We start from the raw sequence: 20,648 nt of genomic DNA on the forward strand, positions 1-20,648 counted from the left end.
GAGAGTGCTTCAGGAGTAAGAGTGAGACACAGGGTGGGTGATTGTGGTACAGATATAATGAGAGTGAACTGGAAAGATATCTGTCTGAAAGGTAAAATCAACACATCAACAGAGCCTGGTGGGCAGTGACCCTGAGGGAGATGTCAAATGGCTCCTGGATGTCTAACTGCAATAAATGGTGTTGGGAAAACTGGATATCCACATACAGAAGAAGGAAATTGGACCCTTATCTCACATCATATACAAAATCAACTGAAAATGGATTAACCCTTTGCACTTGGATGTCGAGTGTGACTCGACACAGTTAGCATCGGTAGCAGCTTGTATGTGGAACCACACTCGACACATAGTTTCACCGCGGGGAGAAGGGGGTGTTTTGTCTATTTTTCCAGGATCTTTTCTTGTTTTCATTAGCATGAAAGGACAAGTAAAATGTAAATGCAGAGATGGTACACTAACTTCCAGGGGTAGATTATTATCCACTAACTTAGAGCAACGTTTAGATGGAATGCACCATATAATCACACCTCACCCTAACAAAAAACACAAAGATTGTGTTGTTTGTTCTAATAGAAAAATCAAACGAGGAAGAGGAAGAAGACAGACAATTTGTATTTGTGAAACATGTGAATGTAAACCAGGTTTTCATGTGGGTGAATGTTTCAAAAAATATCACACCATGAAAAATTATAGAGATTAAAATTATTCTTTGAATGTATCAATAATTTGAAATATAAAAAAATCCAAATAAATAAGTTTGTATGAAAAGAAACTCCAGTTTTTTATTCTGCCATGCTTTGTAAAATCTGGGGTATTTAAAAAATTAAATCCCGAGTAGAATAAAGTAATCGAGAAAAAAGCAAGCAAGTGCAAAGGGTTAAAGACTTAAGATCAGAAACACAAAACTACTAGAAAAAAAAATAACAGAAAAAGCACACATCCAGACATATATTACTCTGATCTTACAACTCCTGGAATTTGTTTCCTTTAGAATTTTAATGTCCAAAATGAAAGCCTCTAGCCATAAATGTCTATATAAACTTAATTAAAAGACAATAAAATTTAAAATTCAGTTTCTCAATCACACTAGCCACATTTCAAACGTTCAATAGCCACATATGGCTAGTGGCCATTGCAATGGACAGCAAAGTTTAACATTTCCATCACTGCAGAACGTTCTAAGGATAGTACAGCTCTGAAGACTAGGAATAGATGTCATTTTGTATAAGAAGTTCAGGAAGTTCATCGCTGCCTCACAGTTCACCCTAGGAATTTCTTGGTTTTGAAATGTTGATGACTAATTTACTTGAAAGAAAATAGTATACTTGAGGACCAAATAAAACTCTGCTGGAATAGGAATTGGTCCTGGCTTCAGTATGGAAGCTCTGGACTAGACTTTTCTATTTTTTTTCTGTAGATACTATTCTGGGACAGAGGGTAAATTGTTAAGGGACATTTCTAAATCTGCAATTTCCTTACTCAGCTACTTATTCCCAGTAGTACTATAAATACAGCCAGCTGTTGAGATGTAATTAATACCAACCTTTTGAATTTCTGAGGGATCATTAGTGTTATTCATCTTGACCAACAAAGACCTTGCTGTCTTTCAAATGTATATAGAGATGATAAAAATCTTCAAGGCTATATAGACCTCTCAAAACACTTCTCATTCTAGAGATGATCCCTAAACATTTTTCATTTATTTTTTATCATTCATTTCATTCATTTATTACCAAACTACAGTAATATAAAAACCTTTGTACCATGGTACTTCAAATCTGCAAGGTATTTCCTTATTTCCAGGTCAAGGGTGTTTAAAGACTTTCTTCATGTACTCTGATATGAAAAATTGCTGAGATTTTAGATCTGCCACGGTGACTGGAGGTGCTTAGTTAACACCCATTAGGCTTGAATGATATGAAGACAGGAAATTTCTAAATTTCCTGGGGGCAGTTGGGTGTTCCAATCTAAGTTCAAATAAATTGTTCCCTACTTGAAACTTTAAAAGTTCATCAGGGAAACGCAAATTAAAACCACAAATGAGATACTACCTTACCCTCTGTCAGAATGGCCATTATTAAAAAGTCAAAAAAACCCCAATAGATATTGGCATGGATGTGGTGGAAAGGAAACACTCATACACTGGTGGTGGGAATGTAAATCAGTACAGCCGCTGTGGAAAACAGTACGGAGGTTCTTCAAAGAACTAAAAGTACATCTACCATTTGATCCAGCAATCCTACTACTGGGTATCCGAATGAAAAGAAATCATCATATCAAAAAGACACCTGTGCCTGGATACTTATTGCAGCACAATTCACAACTGCAAATGTATGGGATCAACCTGAGTGCCCATAAATTAATGAATGGATAAAGATGTGTGGGGGTGTGTGTGTGTGTGTATGTGTATTACACACACACCCCTACCCATGCACCCCATGGAATGAAACTAGAGACCATTGTCCTAAGTGAGGTATCTCAGGAATGGAAAAACAAATACCACATATTCTCACTTATAAGTGGGAGCTAAATGATGGGTATACATGGTCATGAGGTGGTATAGTGGACATCGGAAACTAAGAAAAGGGGGGGAGGATGAGGGATCAAAATTTACTTATTGGGTATAATGCACACTATTCTGGTCACAGGTACACTAAAACCCATGACTTCACTATACAATTCATCTATGCAATAAAAAACACTTACACTCCTAAATCTATTGAAATAAAAATAACAAGAATCTTATCAATTACTATGTTTTCTTCCTTTCAGATTTATGGAAAAATAAGAAGTGAAAGTATTCTCTGATTAACTCCATACAGTATGATCACTTTTCTTTCTATATCAGGTTGGTGCTTTTCTAATATGTTGTTTTGTAACTGTTTTTCAACTTTTCAAGTGAATGTTTGAGCATGTGCATTTCTGTTTCTTCAACAAAATTACAGTTGTCTTTAGGGCAGGATTCCCACTCCTAGTCACTGTCGTTACTGTGCACAGTACTTTCCACAAAACCTTGATGTAAACACTCTGCATTGACTAGGACATCTGCTCAGCTGTCAGATTAAAGCTGAGCATCATGAGCTGCTGGCTTTCCAAATACTCTAACACTTTTAATACAGGTAATCTGAGGAGGAAACTAGTCACAATTCTGCACCGTTCATTTAATATTGCCCCAAAGGAGTGGGAAAGAAAACAAGGAGGGCAAACAAGCACTCTGAAGATGTTTTTTCTCCTTTATCTATTTCCAGAGTTGACTGTTGAACAGTAAAACAGATTTTTTTAAAAAACCAAGGCAATATTATACTTTCCTCCTCCTTCTGTGCCCTGCAGTCCACTGACTATGGACTGGACACTGGGCTAAATGCTGGTTACTGGAATGAAAATGACAGACATAGCCCTAGCCTTCTTAGTGTTGTCTGTAAAAGCCAAATTGCTTAGATATGCCTTCTTTCCCTCCCACCATTCTTCTGATCTGTATTACAAACACTCTCGTCCTACATTCTGTGCTTCACCCAAGCACACTGGTGACATCTAAACCCTAAAATTGTTTCAAGCCTATGTCTTCATAGTTTAAGATAAACTACAATACCATGACATCAGCCCTATATAAAGTGCAGTCAGAAAAAAAGCACGTGACCATCTTGGCACATTGCTCTATATAGTGGTCACTGTGAAGGGCTCTAATAAACATGGTGCAAATCTACCCTCTTGATTGTGTCCACTTGTGCTAACAGCACTGGCGGGGAAGGACAGGTGCATCTGATGAAGGTGAAGGGCACTTGGTAGGGCTCAAATTAGACACTGAAATGCTGGCTCTGATGAAGAGCTACTTATAAGGAGATCAAATTGCAAAGAGAAGACACCTGGCCTTTGAGAGTAATTCCTTTCAAATAAGTCTGGTGTCAGCAGTAACTAAGACCCACATGCTAAATCTGTAGCTCAAAGGCTATACATTTGGTAGATCAGAGGAAGAGCATCTTGAAACACTATAATGACTTGCATTTAGAGCGCAAGTTAATATTACTCTAGGGATTATGCTGCATATCCTCTTATTTAAAATGTTATCTAATATTTGAAAAGAGGAAATATGTGCCAATCTTAGCCTCATTAACTCTGAGTTGGTTATAGAAGATTAGGTCATGTCTTTCAGAGCTAAAGCCCCTTGAGCCCTGTGTGTATTTTTTTTTTTTTAAGTGTGAGCTGATCATCATTCCCCCTAGGAATTATCATAGTTAAGAGTGGAAAAAAATGAAATTAAACAAGGGCTAGCACTTTCCTTCATTCTCTCTTAAGGACAGTAGAGAGATCAGCCATCCCTTGGGTTTACTTAACTTTTCTACTATGTTATCTGCAAGGAAAGCAATCTTTTTTTACTAAATGCTTATTTCTAACACAAGAACACTTCATCTGCTCATTTAGTCCTTTATAATAACAATTCCTCACCAGAGTTTTATGCTTTCCATTTAATAAAGCACTTTAAAATGTTCTCCGCCTAGAATCTACATCTACCTGAAACATAACCCAGACCAGCTCCATGGCAGGTACATTATGTTCTCTGTTGAGTCCCCACAGATCTCTGGACACCATCAAGATCCACTCAGTAGCTGAGCATTGGATTTGATCTTAAGTGGCCTCGTGTCTGCTATGTTTCTGCACTGTCTGCTGCTATGTGTCTGGTCATACATAACAGCTCCTGATGGGGTATCTAGGTAAACAAAATGCTTCACCTGCTACCAAAGCTGCGAGCACATACTATAAAGAACTTGTGTAAATCTACTGGGAAAGGATTAAAAGTAAAAATGAACAACTCAATGCTTATTATCACACATCAATACGACATACATCAATATCATGATGCATTACATTTCAATGTACTAAATTTTATAAAGGAGGATTTTAGTGAAAAGAACTGAGGCTGTTCTTTCAAAATATCGCTTATTAACAGCTACAAGAGCTACCAATTGATTTCAGACTATGGATGATAATTCACTTGAGAAGATCTTCAACAAGCCTTTTCAAATACAAGCAATTATGAAGAAAAGCTTCTGTCTTGGCCCAATTAATTTTCTATCCTGAAACCATGCTGAATATATTAATACAGGATTAGGAAGGGGGAAAACACCTTCTACAGAAGAATGCTAGAGATTTCATTTTTCTAGCTGCAAACATCCATAAATCTTCCCAGAGTTTATGTTATTTACAATCTTAAATAACTTTTTCCATAGACTTTTAAATAGTAATTACCTTTACCTGTTTAATAAGTCTTGTTTTCTTCTTTCATTCCAAATTCCTTTCATGCTTTATCAGTGCTTATTCTGATTTGTTTTCTAAATAAAACACTTAAACTTGACTTGACATTAGCCATTTCTAAAAAGTTTGTATTGCATGAGTATTATATTGTCATTGCTTAAACTACTCTATCTTACAGCTTATTAGTAAATCTTCTTCACTTACAAAATGTATAGAATAAACCCAAATGTAAGGGTTAGGGTTAGAACCAGGCTTGGTTGGATTGAACACTAACTTTGTCACTTACTAGCTGTGTGACCTTGAATGAGATATTCAGCCTTGTTTTGCTTCATTTTTCTCATTTGTGAAATGGGGACATGAATAATATCCATGCTATGAAGTTGTTTTGAGTTTGAGATCAGTGAATTAATGCAAAGCACTTAAAACAGTGCCTGGCAATTAACATTAGTTGTTGGTGTACATGCATATACACTTTCACTTTTGTCATTCAAGTGTTAATCACAGTAACATTTTATTAACAGGAGTTGTGTTTTAATCTTTATTCCTGTCCTTCAACAGTCAAATGATCCTGAAACTGCATACTAACGCTCCTCATTCCCTTGCGAACCAACACTGGTTCAATATATTTTATTATTAAATTACTGAATTCTTTTTTTTTGAACGCTATGTATAGTAGAAATTTGTTAACTCTAAATTATGGTCTGAAAAACTGATTAATCACCAACACCTCATTCCTGGATGAGCATGAGAGAGACCAGAGGGATTTACGGTAATAACTGCCTTATCTGACAATGAGACAGATGCGAGGTTTTAAAAATTCTTCCCTCCTTTCTTTTCTAGGCTCAGAGCATTTTACTTCTCTGATGTGAATTTTAAAAAAAGGTAAAAGTCAGGGATACAGCTTGTGAAATTGCACTATAATAACCCACAGGTGTAAATATATATGGTGGAAATGATGTTTAGATTCTATTAAAAGACCGTGTTAACCACTCTTACATTGTATCATATCCTCTATTTCCATTTAAAAATAAAAGCCAAGATAATTTCAGTTGTAAAACAGTTCATAAAGTGAGTGTAAAGTGCTTCTAAAACAATTATTTGCCTCTTTTAAATTTCTGTTTAAACCTGTACATATATGACTCTTACAAATGAAGCATTTTGTACACATGGATTATTTAGAATAATACTATTCCAAATCCTAATCTTATCTGAACCAGCATTAACTATCAGATTATACTACATAGTGCTGGAGAATTAAACATAATAAAATATAATGGTAAAGTTCCATCTAATTTTAATAATAATTTTCCAAAGCATATATAATACACAGAAATGCTCTAGTAGAAATGCTAATAAATACTCTCACCACTAGTCTCAATTTTTTTTTTTAAAAGATGGAAAATGGGAAAAAATATAGGAGTCCAGTTTTTCAATTAAAGTACAGTTGAGCCTGGAACAACACAGGTTTTAACTGCACAGGTTCATTTATACACAGACTTTTTTCAATAAACATATTAGAACATTTTTTTGAGATTTGTGACAATTGGAAAAAACTCACAGATGAACTGTGTAGCTCAGAAAGATAAATTAAGAAAAAAGTATGTCATGAATGCATAAAATTTATGTAGATACTCATCTATTTTATCATTTACTATCATAAAAGATACTCAAATCTATTACAAAGAGTTAAAGTTTATCAAAACTTATGTATACAAACACAGACCATACGTGGCACCATTCAGTCAAGAACAATGTAAACACATTAAAAATGCAGTATTAAATCATAAATATATAAATTGATATACTGCACTATTATAATTTCATAGCCACCTCCTGTTGTTATTGCAGTGAGCTCAAGTGTCTTGAGTATCTGCTTAATACACCATGTGATGCTAGTCATTTCTGCGTAAGCAGTTCATCTCTCCAATAAATCGCACATTGTAATAAAAAGTGCTCTCTCTTGGTTCTCAGGTGTTTTAAATCATGTTTAGTGTAATACTGTAAATCTTAAATAACACCATGGGACTCAAACAAATACTAGTGATGCTGAAAGTGCTCCCAAGAAGTAGAGAAAAGTGATAACAGGAAAAAGTTGAACTACTTGGTAAGTACTGTAGACTGAGGTCTGCAGCTGTGGTTGTCCACCATTTAAAGATTAACAAATCCAGCGTAAGAATCATTGTAAAAACAGAAAAAGAAATTTTTGATGCTATTGCTGCAGCTATACTAAGCAGGTGCAAAAACCTTACACTTTTAGCACAATATGTTTTTATCTCATACTGAAAATGTAGCTTTTATATCAGTGCAAGATTGCCATAAGAAAGGCATGCCTATAGACTCTAATATGACTCAAGTAAAAGCAAAGTCATTTTATGACAACTTAAAGCAAAAGGAAGATGAAGGATCTAAAGCTGGAGAATTTAATGCCAGCAAAGGATGGTTTGATGATTTTAGAATGAGTTTAGCTTTAAAAATGTCAAGATAATAAGAGAAGCAGCTCTGCCTACTAAGATGCAGCAGATGAGGTTCCCAGATGCCAGTAAGAAGACCACTGAGGAGAAAGGATATCTTCCTGAACAGGTTTTTAATGCAGACAAAAGTGCCCTATTGTGGGAGTGGGGAGGGGGGCCACAAATGACATTAGTAAGGAAGAGAAGCACGCATCAGGATTCAAGGCAGGAAGGGATAGGCTAAGTCTATTGTTCTATGCAAATGTAGTCAGGTCTATCATCAGGACTACCCTCATCTATTAATATAAAGCAGCTAACCCCTGAGCCTTGATGGGAAGAGACAAACAGCAGCTGGAAGTCTTTTGGTTGCCCAAGAAGGCTTGGACGAGAACCTTTTTCCTGAATTAGTTTCACTGATGCTTTGTCTTTGAAGTCAGGAAATATCTTGCCAGTAAGGGATGACCTTTTAAAGTTCTTCCTACGTTAGACAATACCCCTGGCCACCTAGAACCCATGAGTTCAACACTGAAGGTGTCAAAGTGGTGCATTTGCCCCCAAATACAGTGTCTCTAATTCAGCTCTTGAATCATAAGGACCTTTAAGACTCACGGTACTCTATGGAAAGGATTGTCAACGCCATGGGAAGAGAACCCAGAAAGTCAGAATACCAAGAAAGCCTAGAAGAATTACACCATCGAAGAAGTCATCATTGTTGTAATAAAAGCCATCAAGGCTGAAACAATAAATTCCTACTGGAGAAAACTGTGTCTACATGTTGTGCATGATTTCACAGGTTTATTTCAATCAAGGAAATCGTGAAAGAGATTTAGGGTATGTGGTGGTATGAAGGTTTCAAGACATGTATCTTGGAGTAATTCAAAACCTAACAGACACTATACTAGAGAAATTAACAGAAAATGACTTGATAGAGATGAATGCTTCTGAACCAGTGCCAGATGATGAGGAAGATGACATAGAAGAAGCAGTGCCAGAAAACAAACTGACATTAGACAGTCTGGCAAAAGGGTTCTGATTGTTCAAGACTGCTTTTGACTTCTTCTATGACGTGGACCCTTACATGATGATGCACTTAACCTAAAGCAAATTATGAAAAACATTTTTAGAGAAATGAAAAAGCGAAAATGTCAGACAGAAATGACCATGGATATCTATAAAGTTACATCAGGTGTGCCTGTCTCTCCTGCCTCCCCTTTCACTTCCTCCACCACTTCCACCTCTGCCACTCCTGAGACAGTGAAACTAACGACGCCTCCTCCTCCTCCTCTTCCAACTCCATCTCCTTCTCCTCCTCCTCCTCCTTGGCCTACTCAACATGAAGATGACAAGGATGATGACCTTTATGATGATCCACTTTCACGTAATGAATAGTAAATAGATTTTCTCTTCCTTATGATTCTCTTAATAACATTTTCTCTTCTCCAGCTTATTTTATTGTAAGAATATAGTATATAATACATACAACATACAAAATATGTGTTAATCAACTTTATGTTATCGGTAAGGCTTCTGGTCAACAGTAGACAATTAGGAATTAAGTTTTTGGGGAGTCAAAAGTTATACATGGACTTTTGACTGTCCCCAACCCACACGTTGTTCAAGTATCAACTGTGCACTTATAACACTAAGAACACATGGGTGTCATCTTCTCACTAGAACCATTTTATTTTCAAGATCAACTGAGACAAATCTAGGCATAGCATGAATGAGGCATTAGGAAGTAGGGAAGCCTAGTTTTGGTAGCTTTCTTTAGAGTCATGAAGTAGAAATACAGACATATGATTATGAGCTTTAGTATGAATGGATATATGGTACAAGTTAAAGACTTTGTAATTCTGCAACAGTAAACAAGAATTTGAGAGAAAGCAGAAAGGGAAGACAAAGAACTGTTTAATCAAGCTACCAAAACAATAACGTTTCATAGTATGAAGTCTAGATTCACTTGCAGTTCCTTCTAGATTTAAGTTACATGTAGCTCTACAAAAATTACTTATGATTTGGCATTCCTGCAATATTTCCTTTCTATGGTAGATTTATGCAAAGATTATTACTTATTGAAATGAAGATAAAAACTTAAAAGAATAAAGATATTGTGAATCAAAATCCAAATAAGTCTCTCTGGAAATAAAGAACGACAAAACATTGCTTAGCAAATTTAAAAAAATTTTATAGACGTTGGTAAATTTATTCACAAAAATCCCCCTAAAAGTGGACAGAAGTTAGAGATCCTTTGGCGGATGGAAAAATTGGAGCACACTGACCAAATGCCTTGTGCAAAACATAGGAATAAAGAAGAAAATCATTTTTCTTGTTATATAGGCATTATAGCAGAGATTATAAAGTTTTACCCCAAAATCCACTCTTCTTTTTTAGTAACAGAACTCCAGCTAACAGACTACATTTACCATCCTTTCTTGCTAACAAGAATGACTATGTGACCATGTGACTGCCAATGCAAAGTAAACAGAATTGAAATGCTGAGTGAGACTCCAAGAAATCTTTTTAAAGGGAAGGAATGCATTCTTCTTTGCCTCTTCTTTCTAGCAGCCCAAAAAGCTGATGTAATGACTGGATCTTCAGCAGCCATCTTGATCAAGAGGTATAAACTAGTGGCTGAGAAATGATGGAACACAAAGGTGCCTGGGTTCCTACTGATATCCTGAGGCCACCATCTCAGCCCTAGACTGCTTCCCTTGGCCTTCTTTCATATGAGAGAAAAATATGCTATCTTATTTAAATCCTGTAATTTTGTTTAATTTTGTTTTTTTATTGGGGGGGTGGGGGGAGTGTATAGGCAGCTGAACCTAATGCTGCCCCAAACGCTAATCTTATTTGAACCACCAGTAGCTATCAGGCCATGGTTCTACTGGGAATAAAATTTAACACAGTAAGACTAGATTCTGTGGCTCAGGCCTGTAATCCTAGCACTCTGGGAGGTAAAGGTGGGAGGACTGCTTGAGGCCAGGCGTTCAAGACCAACCCGAGAAAGAGAGAGACCCGATTTCTACAGAAAGTAAAAAAATTAGCTGGGCACAGTGGCCCACACCTGTAGTCCCAGCTACTTGAGAGCCTGAGGCAGGAGGATTGCTTGAGCCCAGGAATTTGAGGCTGCTGTGAGCTATGATGCATTGCACTCTAGCCTAGGCAAAAGAGTGAGACCCTATCTCTAAATAAATAAATAAAAATTAAATAAATAAATACTAAAAAAAATTTTAACACAATAAGATAGTAATTTAAAGTTCTAACTAATTGTAATAATCATGCAGTTTTCTCAAACTATATGCTGAATAATATAATGGTAACTTGCAAAAGCTTTCATTGTACATTGACAACAAATGCTCATTAAATATCAATGTTGAAAGTTTTAAGGATTTCCTACAATCAGTGTTTCCCAAAATAATGTAAGTTTTAACACATTAGCAACAAGGGCAAACAATATGTTAATATTTATAAAATATGGCCCCAAATATGGGGCTGAACAAAGTTTAAAAAAATATGCCTGTTTCCTAAAAACTTCACTTTTTGAAAAATAACATGGACACACACAAAGTAACATACAAATCTACACATAATTATATAAACATTGTTTTGATACACAACACCAGATATTTGTGTTTTTTGTAAATGCATGTTTTCATAATAAAATTACAGTTATGATTAGACAATACTTGGTAAGGTATAGAAGGTATAAGAGGAGAAGAAGGTATTAACATTGATTTTCTGTGGTAACATCAGGTTTAGTTTCTTATGCAATTCAAAGCTTTATGTTAGACTGAACACTGGCACAGGGCAACATTTTACTTACCAAAACACTGGAGGAGACAGTCTATTTTATGTGGAAATTATGGCTTTTTAACAGTGTTTGATTAGAAGACACTGGAACCTTGCCTTGAAAGCCATTAGCAAATTTATATAGAAGATTTTATGCTACCTTATAAAACAACCAGCCACTGAAGAGATCCTAAACTGCTTAGTGTGCCAATTTGCTTCAGAAACTTGCCATATAAGCTGCTCTCAGGAGCTAGCAATGAGTAGCATAGATACTTAAGATAAAAGGTTGAAGGATATTGGCACTCAAAGGAGATGATGCCGGAAACCCTACACAGCCAAAAAATTTAAACCAACTTGCATTTTACTTTGGCGTGAAATTTCTTTTCTATTTCCAAGGGAAAGCTTTATTTTTGGTTTCTCAACTAGCAAAAGCAATACAAGGGACTCACTGATAATTTTTCCTAACACTGTGAAACTATTAATTCCAACTTGAAATCAATCCCCACTTCTTTTCCTCCTAAAGCAGGGTACCTTAGAATTAATAATAATATAAGCTCATCTGTACAGGTGATTGAAAGATTTCAGTCACTCTTTTGTAAGCAGTCCTGCAGTTAAGACTTAGCAATTTGTTTCTGTTCTTTTGGGCAGGAATAACAAAATAATAGAAACTCCAAATATACTTGGGAAAGATCTATATGCCTGAGTCTTAGTTATTATTGCAGTGTGACAATCAAGAGGAAACCTCAAGACAACCATGTATTGTACTAGTCCTGTTTTGTTCAAATCCTGATAATTTTAAATAAAGAATAGAAATGTTCACTGATGAGATTAACCTGACAATTACACCGCACCTAGAATATAGTAGATAATAAATGCCAGCTGTTAAAACTTCCTGCTTGAAGCTAAATACTTTCATTTTATTCACATGTTAACATTTCTTGTGACAAGCTTCTAAAATCCACAAAAATCATAAAACCGATTATAAAAGGGATGGCCCAATATTATCTATGCCATTCTTCTTATTTTATAAAATACTGACCTTAAACATCCCTGAGATTATAATTTTACTGATTTTATCTGCCTTCCCTGTCCTTGTAAGATTAAAATAGAATCACAGGGCATTATAGTTTGAGTAACCCTTATCTGAAATGCTTGGGGCCAAAATTGTCTTGGATTCCAAATTTTGGTGGGGGGGGATTTTGGAATAGCTGCCTTATACTTACTGGTTAACATCCCAAATCTGAAATCTGAGATGCTCCAATGAACATTTCTTTTGAGTGTCATGTTGGTGCTCAAAGTTTGAGATTTTGGAACATTGTGTCTTTCAGATTTTTGTATTTGGGATGTTCCACCTGCGTTAAAGAGAATTGCTAAGAGATTGCTTTTAGTAAATTTCTCTCATAAAGAAGCTTTCAAACTGCAGACCAAAGATCACCATCTGCATCAGGACCACTGAAGCTTGTAAAATGAAAAATTCCTATGTCCTGCTTAAGACCCACTTAATCAGAATCTCTGCTGTGAGGCCCAGAAACCTGCATTTTTATAGGTTAAAATTGAATTCAAAGTTCTTACATTGCAAACTTCTTCCTCCTTGACCTCTGAGAATGGGAAGCACCGAGTCTCTAGACTGTGCTTCCTTCAAGCAGATTATAAAGCTGTCTTTTTGTCTATGTTTGGCAAACCACAGTTCTTCAACTTTCCTTCTTTGATTTCTCTTTTAACAACAGTGGTGTTTCTTTCTAGACTTTCTCCAACCTATCAATGATTGACAATACAGCAAATGCAAACCAACCAGCAATTTTCATATGGAAAGGTTGGTTCATGGAATCAATACTTTACTCTGTGCTCCTGTACAGATCCTTGTTATGGATAACTATTTTTTCAAAATGACACTTCTGGACATATTTTATTTCCTAAGGATAAATTCTCTTTCCCTTTATTTCAGACACTGTATTTTGGAATTCTTCCCAACTCTTCCCCCTGAAATTTCACTTCCAAATTAACTATGTCAATTTTTCTCCCCACAAGTGTGGCAGCCATCCAAATATCAAGCATGAATTGCATGGATATGCTTAGCATGCCCTAAGTTACAAGGTACTATTAAAAATCCAGAAGATACCATGCTGGGTTGAGAGCACAACCATCTCCCAGAAGCAATTACTCATACGCAGAGCAGGAAGCATTTAAGCATGTACCATTAAGTCAGATAGCTCTTGAAAAAGTAATGCTTTGGCTCTCATGTATGATGCTTATGCCAGCTACAGTCAGCACTTCATACCTGCCCAGCCAGTGTAAGCAGTGCCATCTCGAGGGTCTGCGGACTTTAAGCCTCTTTCCATTTGGTGAAGAAGTTCCCGAATCTTGTTGGTCAAGCGTTGTGAGAACTCAGGAGTCAGCTGTAGATATTAAGGGAAAACAAATATCAAAAAAATATGGGCTACCCAATTTCTTGGACTATATCCTATCAAAGATAGGAAGGTATTTCATTTCCACTTAGGCCACATTTTTCTGCCTGGGAAAACTGGACAATTTATTATTCATTCTTAAACAACAGCATATTAACAAAAGTACTTCTATTATTTTTCTATTCAAGGCAAGAAATACTGTTGTAACTTAAATGTTTTACATAAAATTTTTAGTTAAATACTAAAACAGAGTGCCAATGATAAACTGCCTCATAGTAATTTCCCACCTGATAAAGATCATCTATTATTTAAACCAATATTTATTATTATGATAAAAATTTATTTTATTAAATTAAGCACAAATCAGAAGATGTTTATTGCTTTCAAGGCACTGGATTTTTAGTATTCAAGTAGTAGCAATGTTACTCCCTTAAAGAAACATTCTAATTGCTCTTGTTATTAAAAAAAATGGATAATTATTTTTTAAAAATTGAAGGAGTACAAGACAAGCAAAACAAATTCACATATATCAGAAGCCTCAAGTAGAGTGGAAAGAATGTCAAACCCAGCTACCACAAACTTATGCCCAGAGCCCAGCAAAGGGTAGGGACTTCATTAAATATTTCTTAGTGACTGAGACTGGCTACATCCTTATCCACTCACTATTAACTGAGTGATATTGCTCAACTAGTAACTTCTTCATGCTTCAATTACCTCCATATAGCCAGGATAATAATACCTGCCTCATCAATTTCAAAAGATACTTTTAGGATTAAATGAGATCACATGTCACAGGTCTTTCCCATTCAGGCATGTAAGTGTTGACATTTACTATTCTTCAGCAGCCCAAGGGTCTATGACAAGTAAGAATTTGGATATGGACTGATAGTACACTAAGCCTGGGGGGTTCTGGGATGAATAACACTCACATGAAGGCCCACAGATGCTGAACAAACTGTGAGACCAATTATTATGTTACTCTTCCTAAAGACAGGTGAAAAATATTTTTAAAGTTCTGTATACACTGAATCATCAAGTGTCTTAAAAGGTCACTTTAATGTATCCCTCAATAATTTCAGGAACTTGCTGCAATTCCACGACTCAGATTTCATAAAGCAATAAAATTTCTGAACAATGCAGGGGAACATTACAACAGTACATTTTATTTTACCATGTATGGATTGTAGAAACAAACCTAACCACTACCTGTTAGCAATAGAATCTCCTTTTTAAAAATGGGCACCTTAACACTGAAAAAAGAAAGAAGGCAGTACCAAAATTAATAATAATTTTAAAAGACATTAAGATTCACTTCCGAGCATTGCTGATAAGGCAAATTAGAATCCAATTTTAAATGGATTATTTTTTATAAAGCACCACTATGATCCCTTATTTCACACTCTAAAGAAACCATATTGTTTGACACACACATTCCCGTTACTCAACAATATCTGCCAACAGGTTAAGATTTCAACAAGACTTGAAAATATATTTAGCAAGATAAAATATGCTTCAATGTTAATATAAAAGGCCTATAAATCTCAACTAGATAGAAGAGTGCATCTACATGAGAACATGTCATCTTCTGTACATAGATCATGTATAATTTATCATCTTGCCTGGCCTTCAAGAGACTAAGAATAATGAGAAAACCTCAGCCTCAGGAAGGAAGTTACTTTCTATTTGGCATATATTGCATTTAATAAAGGCGACCTGCCTGAGAATATTGATTGCTTGTGGTAGACCACCAAACTATTCACTCTAGCAATAATTTGAGAAGTCTCTAAAAGCCTGATAGATGCCATAAAACAGACTGGTTCCTTACTGAAATCTTTGTGTTAACAAATTAAGGAGGACAGATCGCCAGGGTTTGATCCTTTGTGTTTAAAATTCATTTTAAAACTGGTATGCAAGTTTCTTTCTAGGATGTCTAAAAACTCTCTTAGGCAATAAATTACATTATTATTTTGGGGTCAGGGTTTAAATTTATGAATTTTTTCCCCTTAGAAATAAAGGGTTAAATTGATTTAAAAAAATTAATTTATAAACAGCCTAAATAGTGAGCTACATTTTATTGAAGGATTCTATCGTTAGAACATATCCTCAAGTATTCTCTCTGCCAAGTTAGCATGAAGCAGCATGTCCTCCTCCAACAAGACAAGACATATATTTCAGCTGCAGAATTTGCAGAGCTAGGCAGAACTCGGGCCCAAGTGGCTAAAGGGAATCCATCTGACCTCACTTCAAAATCATTATAAAAAGCTTTGTTTGAGCAGCTCAATCTTGGTCTTAAAATAATCACATTGACTCTTAACTCCATATACATTTTGGTAGCCTTCTACCCTAAACCTCTTCATCATCTTTTTTCCCTCCTACCTGCATTACTGACCCAAGTTAACATATAATGACAAGTGTTTTAAGGAAAAATCAAACAGACCCACATACAGTTAACATTATAGATATGAAATCTGTAAGGCCATTATATCATACGTGAAATGCTTTTTGTATGACTGACAAGTTTCAAAGAAATAACCAAGTAAAATATTTTTGAAAAGTGTGCACACCCTTCCAATCTCATTCTTAGGATTTCTCAAAACTAGGTATTCTTAAGAAGAACTGTATTCCCTCTTTAACAATATGTTCACCCAAAGAGGCATGAGAAAACACAGGCCTCTGGTATCTCACACCCAGGTTCTCTTTTGCACAGTGGCTTGTGATGTACTAACCAGTTTAATTTATTACTTATTTTTCCCCAAAATCAAACTAGTAATTAAAACTGTGGGGATGGCCTGGAAACAGTAGTAATGGTACAAATTTCAGGTCTCCAAGTCCCCAAATTCTCCTAACGCCATCAGTTTAAAGATGTCCTTACCACAAACCACATTATCCTGCCCATACTTGTGTACAATCATAAAGGAATAAAATGGCACGTGTGAATACCATTAGGATTCCTCAACTTACCAGACTGAAAATGCAAATTGCAAGGTAAACTACATATCTGCCAATTTTTATAAACTATCAATGATTGAGGTTGTATCTTCAATTATTATAATATAAATGACTCCTTATCTCATTGATATTCAACATTATGCTAGAGTTTACACTGTATACTTTAACATGTATTTTACGTATTTAAAAATATCCTATATATTTCTCCTCAAATCAGATAGTCTTCCAAAGGGGATGCTGATCGTTTTCTTTCAGGCAAGACTGAGCTCCCTTCCAATCACTGTGGAGTGAGGAAGGGATGCAGGCAGATTTATCCCAAACTCACCCTCCCGGTAGCATCAAAGTAGCATTCGGCCAGGGATTTGTTATAATCAGCATAAGGATTCGGGAAGGCCCTTTGAGCCATGACGCCGGAAGCGAGCCTGCAGAACAGGGGAAAAAGAGAACCTAGGTTGAGCCAGGTGCCTCGGCCGAGTTGTGAGGGCGGCGGCCGGCGCCCAGGCAATCCCTTCCCTCCAGCTCCGGGGACTTCGGGCGGTCTTGGTGGTCCGAGTGGACCTCGGGCCCACTGCGGCCCAGTCGCTGGGGCGCGGCACCTTCGCGTAAAGGCTGCCAGGGCCCCGAACCCACCCGGATGAAGGGGACTCGTTTTTGCACTCCCACGTTCCCACGTTAGCGGTATAAAGCAAGGGCGGTGCCTGCGTTTTGAAGCCCTGCTTGGCCCTGGCCTCTCACCCGGCAGCCTCGGACAATAACAGAAGCGGCGCTTTCACCGCCTACTTCCTGCCATAGGACCAATCAGAGCCTTCACCGCCCCGAAGGCCCGCCCCCTTGTCGCTTACAGTTTGTTAAAGAAACAGGAGTGTGATTTCGGAAGGGTAGTAAGGGGTAATTTAATTCCTAGGTAGCAGAAGTGAGGGCATAGGTTAGAATAACGTGCACGTGAGCCCAATATTTCCTACCGTTCTTTCTTTTTTTTTGAGAAAGTAAAATTCAAGTCCAGATTCATAAGAATTAGAAGTTTTTTTATCTGGAGTAGAAAAAGAAGACTGCTTTGAGATCTGAACATATTGGTATTCCTCCTGTTCGGGCTAAATAAAATTGAGGAGGATAATGTCTCTTCAGGGACTTTCCAAACGTTTTCATTTCTTAAAAAACAGAAAGAAACAAAACAAAAACGCCACTGCCACCACTATCAACAACAACAAAACCCAGCATATATTGATGAGAGAAATAACTTGTCTTTGGGGGATAATTTATGCTCAAAGGCACTTGAGAGGCTATGTGAGTGCCCAAGAGACAAGGTATCAAACAGCAACTGAAAAAACTTCAGGGAAAATATTGGAAAACAGAAATCACAGCTCTTAAGAAATTTAATCGGCTCCTTAGCCTAAATTAGAGTATAATACTGGATACTGAAGCCCTCTTTAAAAAATATTGAAGACCACCAGAGCAGGAGAGGCACGACATTCAAATTCAATGTTTAACAGTCCCCATTATCTGAAAATTTTTCCTTTCATTTAAACTTAAATCCCACCTGGTACACGTTTGGCCCATTCTGTTGCTTGGAGAATTTTGGAGTTCAGTTAAAAAGTCAGCCTCAGTCTTCTTTTCCTTCCGGTTTTGTTTCAGTGAAGGATCCTAGTCCCAGACCTCCAACAGCTGAAGCTCAATCCACATCCTACTCACTACCCCCTTAGGCCAAGTTTGTGCTTCTGCAGTTGACATCCCCAACTCTGCTTCTAATCCTCACACCCCAGGCCCAAACTCCACCCCCACCCTCCGTTTGTTCTTTATAAACTGTTGCCCTTCAAAGAAACTTATTAGCTCCTTTCTTTTCCTCACCAAATTCATGAAGACTTAGTAGAGGCCCTTAGTGAGTATTAGATTGGATATCCTTCATTTTTAAAACATGAGCGTTTGGAGGAAGAAACTCATTAGAGAGAAAAGGAAAAGGAGTGAGAGGCATTTTATCATTTTTTTTCTTTAATTAATAAAGGCTTACTGTTTATCCCACTTGTAGTCTTGATATAAGTAATTAAAGTTAGTGTGATATTTAAGTGAATTAATGACTTCTAGAGAGAGTGCGGCATCATAACATAACATCTAATATGAGTAGATTGTGCTGGAGCAGAACTGAAAGGAGATTGGAAAAGGAAGCTGGGAGGAGAGTGAGGAAGTAGAAAGTGAGGGAAGAAAAGAGCAGCTTGGTCAGCTTGAAGGGTGGCCTCCCAAAGACCAAAGAAATACCCTTTACAAGGATAAGGTAATGAGATGGCATAAGGGTTCTCAGCCTTGCACTACTGACATTTTGGAAAGGACGCTTCTTTGTTGTGGCAACTGTCTTGTTCACTCTAGTATGTTTGGTAGCATCACTGGTCCCTTTACTAGATGACAGCAGCACTCCTACTCCCCAAGTGGTGACAACCAAAAAATGCTTCCAGACATTGCCCAATGTGCCTTGGAAGGAGATGGTGAGGCAAAATTGCCCCTGCTGTGAACCACTGAGGTAGCGTAACCAAAAAAGTTTAATAAGATTAGACGGTTTACACCAGCAACCCCATTGCAGATATGGCTTTCCAGAATAATGAATTGAACTCAGGAAGAACTTGGGGAGAGTGTGTGTGTGTGTGTGTGTGTGTGTGTTTAAAACTCATGTGGAGAATTGAGCTAATTATACTCCTCAGTTTCTAGTACAGGATCATCAGTGCATCAGTGCATGCAAGACTCTATTCTATTCCCCCCCTTAATTTCCATTTCCCACCCATTCCACTCTGCCAGAAGGCAACTACCACAATATGATATATATATATATATATGTATATATATATATATATATCTCCTTTGGAAAATATGTCATGTTTAGGTATTTTTAATAAGTAGAATGTTGCTATAGATACTAGCAATCTGTGTTTTACATCTATCTGTGTTACTCTATGTGGTTTGTTATTTTAGATGCAGTCATGTGCCATGTAACATTTCAGTCAATGACAGAATATGTGACAGTGGTTCCATAACATTATAATGAAACTGAAAAATTCCTATTGCCCAGTGACACTGTAGCTGCCATAATATTGTGACACAGTGAATTACACTCATGTTTATGGTGTGCTGGTGTAAAACAAACCTACTGAGCTGCCAGTCTTATAAAAGTATAGCACATACTATTATGTACGGTACATAATCCTTGATAATGTTAACTACTAACTACTATGTTACTAGTTTATGTATTTGCTATACTATACTTTTTATCATAGAGTATACTAATTATTTAAAAAAAAGTTAAGTGTAAAATAGCCTCAGGTAGGTCCTTCAGGAAATATTCCAGAGGAAAGCACTATCATTATAGAGGTAACAGCTCCATGCCTATTATAGTAAAAATAAAATAAAGTAAAAATAAATAAATAAAAAATGAAAAAGTAAAAAAAAAATGTCCTTCCAGTGGGACAAGATGTGGAGGTAGAAGACATTGATATTAATGATTCTGACCCTGTGTAGGCCTAGGCTAATGTGCAGGATGTAGAAAAAAAATATTTTTGAGTGTCATTATAACAGTCAAAAAGTTAAAAAAAAATAAAAGTTACAGTAAGGTTAGTTTATTATTGAAGAAACATTTTTTCAATAAATTAAGTATTGACTATGTATACAGTGTTTATAAAGTCTACTAGTATCTAGTAATGTCCTAGGCCTTCATATTCACTCATCACTCACTCACTGACTCACCTAGAGCAACTTCCAGGCCTTTAAGCTCCATTCATGGTAAATGTCCTATACAGGTGTATCATTTTTTTATAGTGTATTTTTA

The 20,648-nt window shown here is 36.5% G+C and overlaps 1 protein-coding gene across 3 annotated transcripts in view; it reads right to left on the reverse strand.

Annotated features, from left to right (window-relative positions):
• Positions 1-17,633, reverse strand: part of LANCL1 (LanC like glutathione S-transferase 1) — a 38,609-nt gene extending 20,976 nt beyond the window's left edge. The window contains exons 1-3 of one of the 3 annotated variants that reach the window (XM_012751484.3): positions 17,579-17,633; positions 17,169-17,265; positions 13,768-13,885 (exon numbers count right to left, since the gene is read on the reverse strand). In XM_012751484.3, the coding sequence (XP_012606938.1) occupies positions 13,768-13,885; positions 17,169-17,249 (199 nt within the window). In that variant the 5' untranslated portion in view covers positions 17,250-17,265; positions 17,579-17,633. Of the gene's footprint in view, positions 1-13,767; positions 13,886-17,168; positions 17,266-17,473 lie in introns of all 3 variants that reach the window. The other 2 variants (XM_012751483.3, XM_012751482.3) reach the window with 2 other exon arrangements.
• Positions 17,634-20,648: the final 3,015 nt, after the last annotated feature.

The sequence above is a fragment of the Microcebus murinus genome, chromosome 8 (assembly GCF_040939455.1).
Source record: "Microcebus murinus isolate Inina chromosome 8, M.murinus_Inina_mat1.0, whole genome shotgun sequence".
NCBI lineage: Eukaryota > Metazoa > Chordata > Mammalia > Primates > Cheirogaleidae > Microcebus > Microcebus murinus.